We start from the raw sequence: 17,553 nt of genomic DNA on the forward strand, positions 1-17,553 counted from the left end.
TTTATTTTTTTTTAAGAAATATTTTACTGTTTTCGCAGAATAATTAGGTTAAAGTACCAGGCAGTACCTCTTTTTGTAACGATATTTTTATTTTTGCATTGAATGATTGCCATTCTAGTTAAAGATAACCTAATGATCCCCTTAATTCTAAACACTGCATTGTTTCAACCTTGGAACGAAAGTATTTGGGCTTTTAATTAATTAAAAGCCCAACATGCAATCAAAAAATTATTTTGATTGCATGTTGAGCAATTGCTGTTCTAGTTCAAGATAATGTTCACTGTTACACTCTCTGATTCTAAATATTGCATAGTCCAGTACTTAGAAGGGTCATTTTAGAGCTTTTGATGAGTAAATTTTCTGGAAAAAAAAGATGTAATCAGAAACTCTTGAGAACTCTCAAAAGGTTTGTTCCCTGCAACCCTTTTGTAATAATTTTTGCCTTAGAGCTTTGTGAACTGAATGAATAGTAAGTACTATAGTTTTCAGTTTTTTTTTAATATAAAATGACTCGTCCATTTGATATTAAAATATTTTGAATTAAGAAATATTACTAAATACATAGTGGAGTCTGTTGACTTCTGGATGCATTATACCAAACAGAATTTTAAGTGGTAAAAAATACACACATTTTTAAAATATTGCACTTGCAACAGTTTTTTGTACTGAAAATGGAAGTGACTATTAGTTTCATGTTTATATTTTATCACTGTAAAACTATTTTTTTCTATTTTCAGCAAAATTATCATTTCTCTAAATTTCTGTTTCTATATGAAGTGTGGCTATTAAATAACAGGACTACATGTGCAGTCACTACGCACCTTTAAAAACAAAGGCACAGCAGCTGACTTTTAACCTTTCCCTAGTTGTCTGCTGAGTGACATTCCAAGATGTTCATTTGCTTTGCAGTGAGACAAGTTTTCATTACCTTGTGTTTTTGCAGTTTTCTGGAAAAATGACAGACAAAAGAATTGAACAGAAAGTAAACTTCAAAATTTTAATAAAACTAAAGAAAACCTGAAAGTTATGAATTGTTAAATTGTTTATGGGGAAGGTATTTTTCAAGAACACTCATGTTTCAATGGCATAAAAGCTTTTTAGAAGGAAGCGAGAATGTGAGAGAATCCATGAAAACTGGTCAAAATGTGGATTGCGTATGGACATTGTTAATTTTGTTTTGAAGAACAAATATGAGGGGGAAGGATAGGCTAATTTGGTTAATTATTTCTGTTTGCATTTTTATAATAATTGTAAGGGAGGCTATAAATGTTCCTCCCCCATTTGCTTGTAGTAAGGCAGATTATTTTTCCCATCTAGATGAAGAGGTGTATGTTGATGTAAAGATATCAAAGAAACAGAGACCTCCTTTATCACTTCCTGCAATCCCTTCTGGATTAACTCCTGAACAGGTATGAAGTAATTTTACAAGTAAATTCTATTTGATGTAAATAAATAACTATGACATTAGTTAGTGCATTTGTGTCATTACTACATAGTTGAATTTTTTAGACAAACTTGAAGTTTGTACATTGGCATCATTATTGTATTATCTCGTATCATGAAATCCTTCACGTGACATCTTATATAGTCTTTCTCATCCCTCACTCTTTATATAATTAGTGTTAACTAATAATATTAGTTACATTAATATTATTAGTGTGAATAAATAAAGTCACTGTATTTATATAAAGTCATGCATAGCCTCTTTTTGTATATAGCTGTGAGCAAACTAGGTTTGATGCCTAGGGCGTTGAGTTGCCTTAGTATTGCACTAATCTAAATAAAGGGCACTGCTCCAATGGAGGAGTGTGTTGCTTTTTATATAAAGTGTATTCACCACCCAGGCTCAGGTTTTAACTCTGTTTGGGGTCCCATTGGTTTGCAGGTAGGCATTGTTAAAACCAAAGCAAACCTACTGACAAAATGTATCCATAATTAAAATGTGAGGTGGTATAGTAAGTAGAGTAAAGTAGATGTAGTTAAGTCGGGCAAAAGCCTCAAGCTGTAAGATCAAGAAGGTGGTGCGATTGATGCACATGAAGCAAACCCAGTTTGTTCATAATGTATAGTAAGAGGTTATGCTCAACATGTATAAAGACTTTCTAGCTTGAGGCTTTGCTCTCTTTTATTCATATATTTTTCATAGTTTATATGTGTATATATATATATATATATATATAAATCTTCTAAGATACTCCTATTGGTGATAATGCTACCAAGGATTTATAAAAATTTTAGTTGTATGTAGTGTTTAGGTTATTGCTAACCAATTAGCCATTATACCCACACATGTGAAATGCGTTATAATGTAGATGGATATATATTTTAGAAATCTCTCTGATTTAATGTGAAAAAAGATTGCATAAAGCTGCATTTCAGGCTGATTTACTCCATTTTGTGCTAACAAATGATGTAAAGGCCATTAGGCACATTAAGTGGCTACTTTGTCAATTAATTGATATCAAGTAGCACTTGATATTGATGGTGTGACGGTTGATCATCCTGCTCAGTTGGCTGACAAACTGAATGACTATTTTGCACCTACATTCACACATGAGGAGTTATTCAGGGAGGGGAATGCCAAAACTTTATCAAACTCTGGCAAGGAGCTAAATGATTTTGTAATAACTGAGAGCGAAGTGGAGGAGAAAATTTTGAAGTTAAACATAACAAAGACTTCTTGGGTGGATGGGATCTATCCAGTTATATTAAAGGAGGCAGCAAAGGAAGTAAGGAAACAATTAGCCATTATTATGAACGCTTCCTTGGACTCATGGACTGGAGATGTGAGGTCCCCATGGACTGGAGATGTGAAATGTGACCCCAGTTCACAATGGGGGATCAAAGGGTGACACAAGTAATTACAGATCTGTTAGTTTAACTTCTGTTCAGGGGAAATTAATGGTGGCACTGGTTAAAAAGCACTGCAGGATCATCTAGACAAGACTACAGTTATAGTTCAGACCCAGTATAGGTTTGTTAAGGGGAAGTCTTGTCTTACCAAATTGATTGGATACTCAATGTGGTTACAAAGGAACTGGATGCAAAAAATAATTTTGATATCATGTACTTGGATTTTAGGAAAGCTCTTGATACTGTTTCACATGGAACACTACTGTGCAAATTGGAACAGTAAGAGCAAGTTACTGCTATGGATAAAGGGATGGTTGAGTGGGAGAAGACAGAGAGTGGTTATCAGTGGATACTGCTCTTCATGGACTGATGTTATTAGTGGCATCTCCCAGGGTTCGGTGTTGGACCTATTGTTGCTTTCTATATTTAGTAATGATATTAATATATATCAGTATATCAGGCTTAATGTCCAAGTTTGCAGATGATACGATTGCGATTTGCACTTGAGCACCATATTCCTAGGGAATGTGGTGCTCGAGTGCAAATCGCAATTTGGTGCCTCCTTCACAGTTTTCCTATGTAAGTTTCAGGTTTTCAGGCACCCCTGGCACCATCAGGACGGCCCACCCTGCCTGAAGATCATCAGTATACGAACCATGTTCTGTATACTGATGATCCAACCATGATCCAATCAGAACAATGGAATCTCCCATTAGAACTGAATCATTTTGAACAAGAGTAGTTTGTACTTGCCCAAATTGGCAGTGTGCATCATTTAGCAGATAACTAGACTCTTGAGTCCTTGACATGCCCCCAGTTGCATTTGTCTCTAGGGCAAGCACCCATTTCTTCAGTGACTCAAATTCTTCTAGCAGTGCATCATGGCCATAAGACCCTGGGTACTAAGTGAATTTTCAGTTACCAAGTGATACAGCAATCTATAGAGATTTCCATTGAATATATATTGCTGTTTATTTAGTTTGATATTTAGTGACATTTTATTATTCTTTTGAATAGTTCTTTATCTTAAAAGTAGTAAATGCAGGTTGGGTAAGGAGGTCCACCTTTCTTTTTATTTACTTTTCTAACTTTACTAACTGCCCTAATCTAATAACCATGGTCACTCTAGTGGCACTGCTCCTGCCTCAACATGGCAGGGCCAGAAGCATTTGCAGGAAAGTCCTCTCGCTTGCTGCCAAAAGCAGCAAACATGAACTATAACAGCACTCTGCCTTGTGGGTTCATGGATCCATCTCACCTGCCTAAACAGGGTGATCAGAACCCTTCTGTTGCTAAATGGCAAAAGAATGACACAGGCCAAAACAACTTCCCACATTTTCTTATCCTAGATTCACTGACTGAAAAGCCGATTAGCAACCTTTCTAGATTTTTAATTCAGAAATGCTTAGAAAATGCTGCTTGCCCACCAACAAGGAGATTCCCTGATTTTAGTGTGGCAACTTAAGTCGGGGTCTGCCTATTGAAACCATACGTGAATAGGTACTCTGAACTACTTCTCAAAATGACCGCTCATTCTTCACAATTGGAGAAACACCCATAGAAGTGTCACTTCATGATATGCTGAACACAAAGAAGGCATAGCTGAATGGGATCTAGTGAATTTCACTGGCAAAAAAATTGCATACACTATCTGATCAAAATGTCATCCAGGCTAGGAGAATTCTTATCAAAGGAAATGGTTCACTTGTTCCAGCAAGAAATATTATACTTATGTTTAAGTCACCAAGTCCACCAGTTATTAAAGCAGGTTATCTAAACTACATAAATATCAAACCCAATCAAATGCTTTAAATGGCAAAGGTTTGGGCACTCACAGATAGTATGTCAAGGGGAAGCAGTATGTGCATCCTGTGGGTCCAAAGAAAACTCCTATGCTGGAATCTTTACAATGTCACAACTAATCATTTTGTCTACTTGGAAGATTGTGACATATGGTATAAAGAGAGGGGGGAAAAAAAAGATTGAGAAAAACAAAATAGAGCATAAAGTTACTTATAGAAGTAAAAAAAAAAAAAAAAAAAAAAACAATTATCATCATTTCAAACTATGTGCATATATAACAGTAATTTTGAAATATCAGAAAAAAAAGTCAGCAGGGATTCAAACTGATATCTTGGCTTTGAAGGGAGGTTGTTCCAGGAAATAGAAGTGGAAAGAATAAATGAGGAAGAAGAAAAGTTTGAGCTTGAAGTTTGACAGCAAAAAGATGCTGACTGGTTGTGGTATGTGTTCAGGCTGGTTTGAAAGAGGGGAGATTATAGAAGCAATTCAGAAGAATAGGAAGTACAGCAGACTCTTGATTTACCGGGATCGGTTTAACCGGGAAGCAGATTAACCAGGACACTTCAAGACAAGACTCCAAATTAAAAAAAAAAACAATCAGAAATCATAAAATTCAAGTAATAAATAGAATAGGTATAAACAGATGTTTTGCAAGTCGTAAATAAGCGACAAGCAGGGCATTATAAAGTCTTCATTGGGAGATTATTATCTTGCAACCCCCACTGTCTTCACACCCGATGCTAAAAAAAAAAAAAAAAAAAAAGAGACCAAGTGTTTAGTTTGTTTCAGTGCATCGCTTCGATTGTTGTTTCGTTGCACCGCAAAGAGAAAAATTTTGTTTTGTTATTTATGTCAGATATAACAATTTTTTTTTATTGTTTAGAAATCGTAAAAATGATGGGTAAACACAAATGAGTTGCGCTTTCAAAAACCTGAAATTATTCAAAAGTTTGAAAATGGTGCGTCCATTAAATCTCTAATGAACCATTATAATGTTGGTGACCAAACCAAACCATACGCAACATCGTAAAAAGTAAAGAGAAGCTATTAGATTTAAAATCGATATCGCAAAAAATAAAGGGAAGCTTCGTATTGGACATGTGAGCAGTGCATGGTAAGTTTGTTTTTTTTTTTAATCTATCGCCATATTTTTTATGTAGGTTGCTGAACATTTTTGGATATATTGTACTGTAGTAAGTTCCTGACTTGCGTAACTTCGAATTTACATTAATTTTTTTCACTCTATTTTTTTTCTTTTTTAGGATTGTAAAATTTAAAACAGAATAATAATTGATAATAAGCAGGTCTGGAACCTACCATATGAGTGGGGGGACCGTACTGTATTTCTTTAACATTATGCAGGTAACATGCATAGTGTCTTCATAAACTGTTATGACAATGTCACTCATGAATTGGATCCAAAAAATAATTTTTACATTTGTAATAACTTATAACAAAGACATTAAATTGTTTTCTATCTTAAAGATTAAAATAATAATAAAAACACTTATACTATCTATCTCATGTTAAAATTTGAATTAATTTTTATTGAGAGAACCTTAATATATATTCTTAATGAATAGGCTACATTTCAAGATGTACAGTCTTCAGGCCTTATGAAAATGAGGCATAGCATTGTTTTGAAATGTAGCCTAATCATTAAGCAGACATATTGAGGCTTTCCATTAAAATTATTAAACCTGTTTTACCCTTGGTGTAAGAGTGTTGTTTATTAACATTTTAATTTTTCCATCATTTTAATTTGGACTCTAGAAAAGTATCTGACTCACTAGCATCATGAGAGATTGCACAAAAGATTTCTATGCAAGCTAGAACATATTGGGATTGTGAGTGAGATCTCCTAGGCAGATTAGGGATAGCTATAATAACTACATATTGGAAGGTAAAGGTATGTAATTAATAATTACTTTTCAAAATGGATTCACTTTAGAAGTGAACTCCCTCGAGGGATGGTGCTGGGATGCTCCTGTTTCTGATTTTCATAGATATTTAAGATGTCAAAATTTGACAGTTCATGTGAAGATTTAGAGAGTGGTTATTGAGCCAAGTGCATTGATGCACCATTTACTTCAGGATGCTTGGATTGGGTTCAGGGATGGTCTGAAAAGTGGCAACTATGTTTTAAGGCTGCAAAATGCATGGTGTGATCATAAAGGTTATGGAGTGACTCTTTTATCTTGAAATTGCAGTATTCAGTGAGCTCTGACTTGAAACATGTTTAGTGACTAATTTTATAACACACACACACACACACACACACACACTGCTTATATGTAGTCAGTCTGAATTAGCTTGCATTGAATAGAAGCTGTTTTGTCACAATTTAAAATGAGTAATTTTGCCACATGTCATTTGAAGACTTTCAGTGGTTCACAAAATTTAAAGAGGGCTGCTCTCTCCGAAGATGGTCTCTTGATCAAGGCCACCTTCAGCTTCAAAAACTAATGATTCAATTGCCCATATTAGTGATCTGATCAGCAGTTAACCCTCCTTGAAATTGTATAGTTAAATGCTGTCTAGTGGAATGATGGATCATTTCACCTGGCAGCGCAGAAATTCAGAATGCAACATAAGAACTATTAGCAATTCCAAAAGAAGCCTATCAGGAATGCTTCTGGAAGAGAGAAGTATTAGAATCTGCATACACAGTGTGGGAGACTACTTTAAAGGCAAATCATCTGAATAGCCAGTATGCTTTGTCATTTTCCAAATGTTAGTTCAATCCCCAAATGTTTAATCATGTCTCATACTTAGGAGATAACAATACCAAAATAAGTTATGCTCTTGGAGATTGGTTGGTTAATTGTTTTAATGATGCATCAGCAACTAGGTCTATAATGTGCCAAAACTACGTCCCATACAAGATAACAGTAACTCTTGGAGAGGTTGAATTGGAAACATTAAAGGAAGAAGCGATTTGGGTGATGATCCATGTAGATGTGAAGTTCTCTGTGCAGTGCAGACACTTGGATGAAGGCCTTGATATCCTTTTGAAGATTTATCAAACAGTTACTTATAGTGATGGGAGGGGGTTATTGGGTTATTGTTTGGCTGTATAAGAATTAAATTTGCACTCAAAAGCCAGTGTCAGTGTAGAGGCCACACCTAGGGGGGGGGGGACAAAGAGGCATCTAGTTTCTTGAAAAGGTCCAAGAATGGGTAACATGCTTCATTCCAAAAAGGAATGAATGAATATGTATGCTACAGAACTTGCTAACAAGGAATCTTTGAGGGGATCTGATTGAGATTTATAAAGTTTGGGATGAGGGGCAGGCAGAATAGAAAAGAAATAATAAAAAGTTTCTTAGTATTAAATGGTACTTGAACTGAAGACAATTCAAACTAAGGGTGGCAGAGTTATGAAGTGGATTATGGGATGTTTTTCTTTTAGCCACTGATTTTCATATGTAATGTGTTTATGTTGTTAATCATTGGAATTAAGTTGCTTCCATGAATAGTTGAAGTCAATGGTTTGCATAATTCAAAGGCTAGCTGGATCAGCATACTATGAGAATTGGAAGCAAAAGCTTGACTTCCTTGTATTGTTTTGTATGGCCATTACAAATAATAATTCAACTTGAAATAGTTCAAGACATTTCAAGTTAACTTGCTATCTGTTTCACAGATAGCAAATTAACTTGAAATATATGTCTTCATATCTTCAATGATATGTATTGGAAGAAAAAGTTTCTGGAATATTTAATGACAGATAAAGAAACATACCCGCCACTGTTCTCAAAATAAAATAACCAACAATGGAATATGGCAGTATGCCTTTTCCAAAATATAAAAAATTTTGTACGTTTGCATCACTTTTTCTATCTTAACAGATATGGTTCTTATGACTTGTTGGCACTTCATGAAGAACCATATTGAAGCACAAATACATATGTATGAAAATTTTTAGCCTATAGAACTTTACTTTCTGATATCCCCTTATGTATGACCCACAGAAAAGTTTCTAGGGATCGTACATGAGAGTTTTCCCAGGTGATATATAGAAAAATAAACTATAATATCAGTGTAAATACACCATAGTTTACCTATAAATTTAACTACATAATGAGATAAAATCAAACGATGCTATTACACTGCTTATCTCATTATGTACTTAAATTTATGGATAAATTATGGTGTATTTACGCCGATATTATATAGTTAATTTCACCCATAACATATTATGCCTTGTGCATTTAGTCTTCAAAATAGAAAAATAAAGGGAGCTTTACACGAACATTACAGCTGTCAATTTTACTGGATATGTCATATCCTGACCATAATGCAATTGAATTTCTTTTGCACTTTAATATGTTGTGCATAAGTGAAGGTATAAGAATTTGTTCCTTTCCTCATGTTATATTCATATCATGTTACTTCTTTTTATAGATGAAACGACGATGTATTGTGGGAACAGTTGTTGATAGCGAAAATTCTTACGTCAACTCACTTCAGAGACTTATTAGAGTAGGTATTTTGTATCATTTTGCTAATAGTTTTCGTTAATTTTGATAAATCTTCATCAAATGGTGGGGGGGGTCTGCATTTAAACCTATATGCAATTGAAACAAATGTTTATAGGGTATTTTTTGTAAATTATCTACCATTTTATGGTAAATAATTCGGAGTATAAAAGCTCTCCTGCCTTGGAATACAGAAGATATCAAAGACGGTTTTCTTTTTTATTTATAGGTGGCACCACTGATGTGATGTTATTACTTGAATAATAAATAAGATCTTTATTGTAAGGTTCACCGGTATATGCAAGTACCACGACTTTACAGAACCCTTCACAGCACCATGCCAGGGGTTAAAAAGCGGCAGAGATAACCTCACCGGAAGTATAAAGATTAAGTTATAGGCAAATTATGTATAAAAAAAGAAAATCGTATAGCAGATAATATTAACTTCAAAGGAAAACTAATACAAAAAAAAAAATAAATAAATAACTAAAGTATAATACAAATTGCAATAACAAAAGATAGTTTTCTTGAGTTCGATTTTCTGTGAGATACTTGCCCAGCTGTAACGACCTGAAATCAGTTGATAGTTGTGGAGACCACATACAGATTTAGGATGAGTCATTTATACTTTTTATCATCTATGATTTTACACAAGTCAGGTTCCAGGGATTGAACTAGATGGAGCTTTTGATGCAGGAGGAAGCTATCTGTAAACTGTAGCCTCGAATGAAGAGCAAGAAGTTTGGGAGTGGAGCAAAGAGATGATTGGGTGCTGAGACTCTCCCAGCGATAATTTTTATGGTGAAGATGAGTCTTCTTTCATGCATTAATGTTGAAACCCTGATTAAATTCAGCACTTTGGCCATTGGTGTCGTGTGCTGCTGTGGTGGGAGATGACATTTCTAGGTTGCCCACTTCAAGAGCCAGTATTCTGCGGCGTTTAATTGTGGTATTTGCAGCTGTGCCCCACAACTCTACTCCATACAGTACACCTCCAAAATCATTGTCCTGATATACATTTTTATCAGGTTTGTGTTCTGGATATGTAGCAAGTGCTGCTTGGCAACCTACCATTTCCTGTTGAATTTGGCACACACTTCTTCTATATGATGATGGTATCTTAATTTTCTGTCCAAGACCACACCCAGATCTTTCTGCTTTTTGACGCAGAGGATTTAAGTGAGTTTGTGGGTTTAAGTGAGGATACCATGACTGCAGGTTTCTTTGAGTTAGCTTGCAGGTCAAATTTTGTGTGGTACTGCTGTTCCCAAAGTCTTGTTGGTGGTTACTGTGGTGTCTTTTGCTTCATCGGTCCAATTTATTTTTGTTAAGATCTTTAAATCATCTGCATATGATATCATATCTGTTCTATTGTGCATTAGCAGATTTATGATAGCTGTGAAAAGAATTTCAGACAGGACTCCTCCTTGTGACATTCCTGCTTATATTTGTCTAGTATACCTTTGCTTTCCTATGGAGCCAGGTGGGCAGGAGCAGCAGTGCGTAGCACACGCTTCTTGATTAGACCGGGGTTTGAGCCTGTGCCCACCAAATATGGAGAATGCAGAAAAGGTCAGGGAATGACCACCGCATATCCCCAGAGCAATTATGGCCTTAGTTGCTAATGCTCCTAAAAACCAAATAACAAACAAACTTTCCTATGGACATTTGGATGGTTCTATTCTAAAGAAGGGATGTCAGAAACTTCAATACTTGGCCTGTGATGTGATAGTAATGTTTAAGGAGCTTAAGCAAGGCTGGGATGTTGACACTGTCGAACACAGCTTGTAGATCTAGATATGTGATTGCCATTTCTTTTTTCTCCTCAAACGATCTGAGGATGGCATTGGTAGTCATAAGCAGATTACTAACTGTTGATCTATCGTGCCAAGCATAATGAATTTCCTGAGCCCTGTGAGGGAGATTGTGTGTGGTAAGTATTTTCAGTTTTTCAGTACTGTTTTCTCAACAACCTCAATAAACACGAGGAACGAGAGATGGGTCTAAAGTGCTTGGCTTCAGTTGGCTGGGAAACTTATGGGAGTGGCCTAACAGAATACGTTCCATGTTGAAGGGAAAAATTCTCCTTTTAATATTGTATTAAAATTACTAAGAGGGGATCATTTAGATACAGGCTCAAACATTTAATGATAAACTGTGGTACTTTGTACTTAATAATATGGCAGGTGATCCATTAACAGTTGACAGAAAGTGAATGTTTGAATGTTGTTAATCACTGAGCAGAGATGTCTTTATATGGAATTCAAGTGGCGCTCTTTTGTATTATACCTAGAGCAATTGGCTAGTTAGTTATCCAAGAGTTCTTTGGGAGTAGAGGTGTTACTGGTAAGGCTGTAACAGTTCATGATTATTCCATTTAAAGGTAAAAAAGGTAAAGTGCAGCCATTATCAACCCACTGCAGAATGGAAGCCTCCTCAACAATTCATGCTGAGGGAAATGGACCATAATCTGCCACGCTGGTCCAGTGCGGGTTGGCAGATTGACAGTATTCAGCAGTCAGGGGCTTGAACCCCGGTCTACTCAAAGAGCGTGTGCTACTGCACTCCCGCTCCTGACCACTCGGCTACGGAGGTAGCATGGAATAATTAAAAAACCTGGTGAAGAAATTCTTCAAGTCACTGTCAAGGGGTGGATGGGCAGTTGACAGCAGTGTGGTGTGGAGGAAAGATTTCTTCAGGGGATTTCCTTTTATGTTTATATATAACTACTTTTACTAAATTTATGATGTATAACTGGTCCATTTACTGAAGGAGAGGCAGAAGCTCTATTGAATTCAGATTTCTGAAAGAAGCTGCATATATTGTTGATGCTGCTGAAAGGAATTAAAAAACAGCATGCTTTATGCTTTTGCCCTGAAGTTATGAATTTAATTATGTTACGCGGAGCTCCTCCGTTTTTTAATGTTACTAAAAAAAAAAAAAAAACAATTTAAAAGATAAAAGTTGCAGGAGTATATTATAGTTGTTAACAGATGTATAGTAGTGAAGGTAGTAATGATGACATTATAAAACATCAAATCCTTAACACTAGAACTGCTGGCTAGCAGATATACCTGAAACTGCTGTTGCATTCATCTTGTCCGTTGTGTTTAAGTTGTGTTTTCAACCTTTTATTATAAGCATTGATTTAAAGTAACTGACAACAGTATGTAGTGTTGTGCATATGGTAATACACATAAAAGTAATATTTCTTATGGCAAATATTTGAACACAAAGCTTTTTTTTTGTCTAGGAAATAAACGGAAGTTTAAAAATTAATTTTCACAATTTAAACAAATGGCAGATTTTTCAACAGTTCCTGTATACCCTTTCCACATACATAATTTTTTACACATAGTGAACATTTTTGTAGTTTTGTTGGCCTTGCATCACCTAATTTAGAATTAATGCCTTTTGAGGAATTTGACGTGGTCGCTATTGTTGCTGGTTTGAGCTGCCACTACTTTCTGTGAATGTATATATTCTTTTTTCTTCAAACAGGCCTCTGGGGTTGGGTAAATTCATATTGTGATTTTAAATGTTTCTCACCAGCCACTTATAAAATAAAACACGGAAACTGGAATTTTGAAAACTGTGTTTACTACTATATATTTACAATTAAAATAACTTTACAACTAAAAAGGATACAATACATAAAATATATATATACATCGAATAAAATACATTAAAATACCAGGTTAAGAGCGATAAAACAGACCGTAGATTTCAAAGGCTCCTGCCTTCTTCCTCAGCGGTAGCTTCCTTGTACTGCGGTGCATCTTAAGTACCAGAAGGTTTATGGTCTAAATCACGTGTTTCATCGCCACGTGTTCTATTCTCCTGTGTACTGGGACCTATATATTCTTTTCTGAGTTCTTCAGCTACATTCAATATAATTATTCATTCCCTGGAACGAATAATTATATTGAGTTAAATTATTCGTTCCCTGTCACTTTTTTATAAACAATCCTAGCATTGATTGCTGCAAGATCTAATATATTATAAAAGATGTGAACTGGCCACCTATGTGAACCTGCTTTTGTTGAATATTTTTTAGCCATTGGTCTAAAACATCATCCCCATACTTTGTTTCATTGTAATATAATACTGTGTCAGGTTTCTTCTTTTTGCCATTACTTATTGCAACATTTGTATGAAGTACTCAAGATTATGACATTTTTATTTGCTTTGGCCTGATAATTCATCAGAGTACAATCAAGTTTGAAAACTGCAATGGGATATAATTCTGCTTTCTTTTTTATGGATGTTAAAACTTCTTTACAAGCACAATTCACAGTTCGCACTATAGTAGTGTTTTATGGACTTATTTCTTTGCCAATTCGTAACTGGTAAAGAAGTTATCAGTTGGTACATTTCTACCTCGATTCAAAAATGATTCCATTAGTTTTAGGACAGCGCCTCCGTAGACAGGTGGGCAGGAGCAGCAGTGTGTAGCACACACTCTTCTTGATTAGACCGGGGTTCAAGCCCGTGACCACCAAATATGGAGGATGCAGAAAGGTGAGGGAATGACCACCGCATATCCCCGGAGCAATTTGGCCTTAGTTGCTAATGCTCCTAAAAATCAAACAACTAACAAGTTTTAGGACATGTTCAGAAAGTGGTTTGGCACATATCGTATTTAGCCAAATAAGGAAAGCCATTCAGTAGATATTTTGAAGTTGTGTCAGATGCCATAGAGGTGTTTTATGGACTTATTTCTTTGCCAAAACTTTATACCAAATTTGTCTGGATTTTTGGCTGTATACTGGGTTAATCTGCATCTATTGTTAATTGGAAATAGCTGCTCCTCTATTGTAATGTTTGCTCCAGGTATATAGCAGACTTTATAGTTGGAAATAAATTTGCACCATATTACTGAAGCTAAAGCAAATTTATCATTTCCGTGGCACTTCTTCCTTGAAGAACATATGATGAATCTTATGAACCACTTAATTTCATGAAAGTTGTGACATTGTATCATGAAAAAATTGAGGCAGTTGACCACAAACTATCTAGTTCTAAATTTCTGTTACCATATGCTCTGCAAGCTAAAAGTATAGTAATAAAAGCATCAAGCTCTTGAATGGATGCAGACCAATTATTATCTTTCAATTGTCTTCATGTTTTGATTTCAGTGCAGTTCTGAATGTATTTTATCATTGAAGTGTCTACAGATAAACGAAATGCACTTACGACAGAAATCTATACACACATTTCATTTTGCTTAAGAGTTGGCTCAGGGTTATCTTGAATTATGTTCCTTTGTAGTTCACGTCCAGCTGAAGGACCACTAGATTTTATAACTTCCTATATGTGCCTGGATTTTAAAGTACAGTCACTTCTGTTATAACGCGAATTTTCACAACACGAATTTGCTCCACTGCAATTGATATATTAGGGAACAATGTGACTATAACGTGATTTTTGCATTGGCTCATGCGCGATTTCGTCTGCGAGTAACACCAGGTGAATGTAAAGCCCGGCACCAAGCTGAACATAGCGACATGCGCAGTAATACATACAAGTTTATGAAGCTTAAAAATGTCAAACCTCAAATGTGAGGTTTGACATTTTGTGAGAGCTATATTTCCCCATTTACTGTTACTGTATTAGTCGGAAACACTGTTGTCATTCGCTGTATTCATAAGATTTTTTTGTTCGAACAGAAATTCCGTGAGATGAGATAGCGTGAGCAGAGGAGCACATTTCTGGAGGTCACTACCATAAAACAATAAAAACAATTTGCAGTTCCCAGGTTATCGGGCTTTTCTGTTAGTGCAGTCTAATTATAAACGGGTAGTAAACTTGATCATACTGCATTTGCAATAATAGCTTTAGCTGGAATTTTGTGGGTTTTTATGTTATGGTGAGATGTTTTTCCCCTTCCTCTTCAGTCATATAAAAAACAAATAAAATTTCAGAATCTTCTCTTTTGTGTGTGCCGTGTTCGTCGTTATTGATTGCTTAATTAGTGTGTATATATTACAGTAATAATCAAGCTATATACGTAAGCATACATAGTCTCCAACCAATACAACTAAATGGGAAATATAGGTCTCACACATTTAAAGTTTAACATGTTTACATGTGAGCTCAATGTTAAAAAAAAAAAAAAAAAAAAAAAAAAAGGTAAACTGCAGCCATTATCAACCCGCTGCAAGATGGAAGCCTCCTCAACAATTCATGTTGAGGAAAATGGACCATAATCTGCCATGCTGGTCCAGTGCGGGTTGACAGATCGACCGTATTTAGCAGTCAGGGGCTTGAACCCCGGTCTACTCAAGGAGCGTGTGCTACTGCACTCCTGCTATTGACCACTTGGCTATGGAGGCCTCTGAGTGTATGAGGTGATAGTGTTTCTGCCTTAAAGGCAGAAACACACTACATATTCTCACCTTACACACACACACACACACACACACACACACTAACCTCATGTATCTCTTACCTCACTTCACCCGCATGTGTTATCCTACAAGTGTGTGTGTGTGTGTGTCTTGGACAGTCCTCCTAGATTTGTTACGCTTTTATTTATAAAAAGTGTCCTGGTTCCAAGAAGCCAAGCAGTGAGTGCAAAAGAAAGCATTAAGTATAGAAGAGAAACTTGAAATAATTGAATGTTTTGAAAGAAATGAGAGAACATGTGATATCACAAGAGCAACAGGCTTAAGTGAATCCACATTGCATACCATCAGAGACAAAGTTAATTAGAACAAGACCTAAAGAAATAGGAAATGGAAAGGCTGCTAAGCTGTCTGGCGAAGCTGCAAGTGCAGATGAGTAAGTTGCAAAGGCATTTCCACCTGTGGTACAGAAAATAATTGAAGGTGGCAGCTACACATTGGATCAGATTTTCAATCTGGATGAAACAGGCCTCTATTGGAAACGTATGCCTTCAAGGACCTATATCTCTAAGGCAGAAGCACATGCCTCAGAATTTAAGACTGCAAAAGATCGCTTAACTGTGATGTTCGTCGCCAACGGAGACTTTAAATTAAAACCAGTAGTGGTTTATCACCCTGCCAATCCATGAGCTTTAAAAACTAATTGTGAAATCCAGCCATGGTGTTCACTATAGGTCCAGCAAGAAAAGTTGGATGACTGAGCAAATATTCACTGATATTTTAGTTGAAGCTTACCATGACGCTTTCAAGAATTATTGCAAGAAGAAGAACTTAGATTTTAAAATTCTAATAATTCTTGATAATGCACCAAGCCATCCTCAGACGGTTGCTGAACTCTGAATGTCCAATTCATCTTTTTACCTCCGAATACAACCTCTCTGCTACAGCCCCTTGATCATAGCAGCATTTAAGGCTTACTATTTAAGGCAAACATTTGAGATGTTAATTGCTGCTACTGAAGGTGACAAGGCAAAAAACTGTTATAGAATTTTAGAAGAGATTTAACATTAAAGTTGCCATTGATATGATTGTAGAAGCCTGGAATGGTGTTACAAAAGACTGCTTGAATCGTGTGTGGCGGAAACTTATCCCTCATTTTATTTGCGATTTTGAACCATCAGAGCAACTAAAATAAATTAAAGCAAGTTGTGTTGCTCCTGCAAAAGAAGGTGGTTTCAAGGAAGTAGAAAATGAGGATGTAGAAGAGCTTCTAGAGTCTCATAATGGGGATCTATTTACTGAAGACTTACAACAACTTGTTGCAACCAGTCAAGTGGAAAGTCAAGATGAAAATGACAACGAAGTCCAGTACACTGTCCCACGAGAACCTAAAACAGCAGAGTTATCAGCTGCTTTAAGTGGAATTGAAAAGCACCTGCAGTGGATTGAAGATAATGATTATAATGCTGAACATAGTGGGATAGTGCTTGGAGGCATTCGGACCCATTTGGAACCATACAGCAGCTCCTGTTTGAAAGGAGGTAGGAAAAGCAACAAAAGCTAGATAGTTATTTTAAACCAGTGCAGAAGAAAGATAATCAGGACAGTGAATCAATCACACCCTTCCACATCGGGTGTAACAACATTTCGTCCTAAGAATGATAACCCTCCTACTTCTTCGCTATAACTCACCAGCTACAGACCTTCACCACACACCACTTCAAACAAGCAAACGTCATATCTTGTCAAGGTAAAGTGTTATATTTATGTAATATTTATTTATTTATTAGAAATTTAAGATGTGTTAGCAATTTTATTGGGTTTCTAACTTTTTTTTAGTGTTTTACTTAATATTTGAACTGAACATTTTTTTGAGTTCTCTGCCCCATCCCTATTTTTCCCATAAGCCCTGTTGTTTTTAATGCGCAAAATACCATAATGCGGAGATTTTCAGGAACACATGTACCGCGTTATAGCAGAAGTATGTATGTTTGCTGCTCACTAATAGACACAGTTTTTATGATTACGATGGTGTGTATTTTCATCTACAGTAGCACTTGATGTACAAG

General features: G+C 35.8%; 1 protein-coding gene across 6 annotated transcripts in view; it reads left to right on the forward strand.

Moving 5' to 3' along the window:
* LOC150088181 (rho guanine nucleotide exchange factor 10-like protein) overlaps positions 1-17,553 on the forward strand; it is a 465,691-nt gene that overhangs the window by 133,882 nt on the left and 314,256 nt on the right. For all 6 annotated transcript variants that reach the window (XM_090369366.1, XM_090369362.1, XM_090369365.1 and 3 more), the window contains 2 exons: positions 1,318-1,409; positions 9,064-9,141. In XM_090369366.1, the coding sequence (XP_090225492.1) occupies positions 1,318-1,409; positions 9,064-9,141 (170 nt within the window). The remainder of the gene's footprint in view (positions 1-1,317; positions 1,410-9,063; positions 9,142-17,553) is intronic.

This window comes from Mastigoproctus giganteus, chromosome 3 (genome assembly GCF_048544385.1).
Source record: "Mastigoproctus giganteus isolate SK-2022 chromosome 3, ASM4854438v1, whole genome shotgun sequence".
NCBI classification, from domain to species: domain Eukaryota; kingdom Metazoa; phylum Arthropoda; class Arachnida; order Uropygi; family Thelyphonidae; genus Mastigoproctus; species Mastigoproctus giganteus.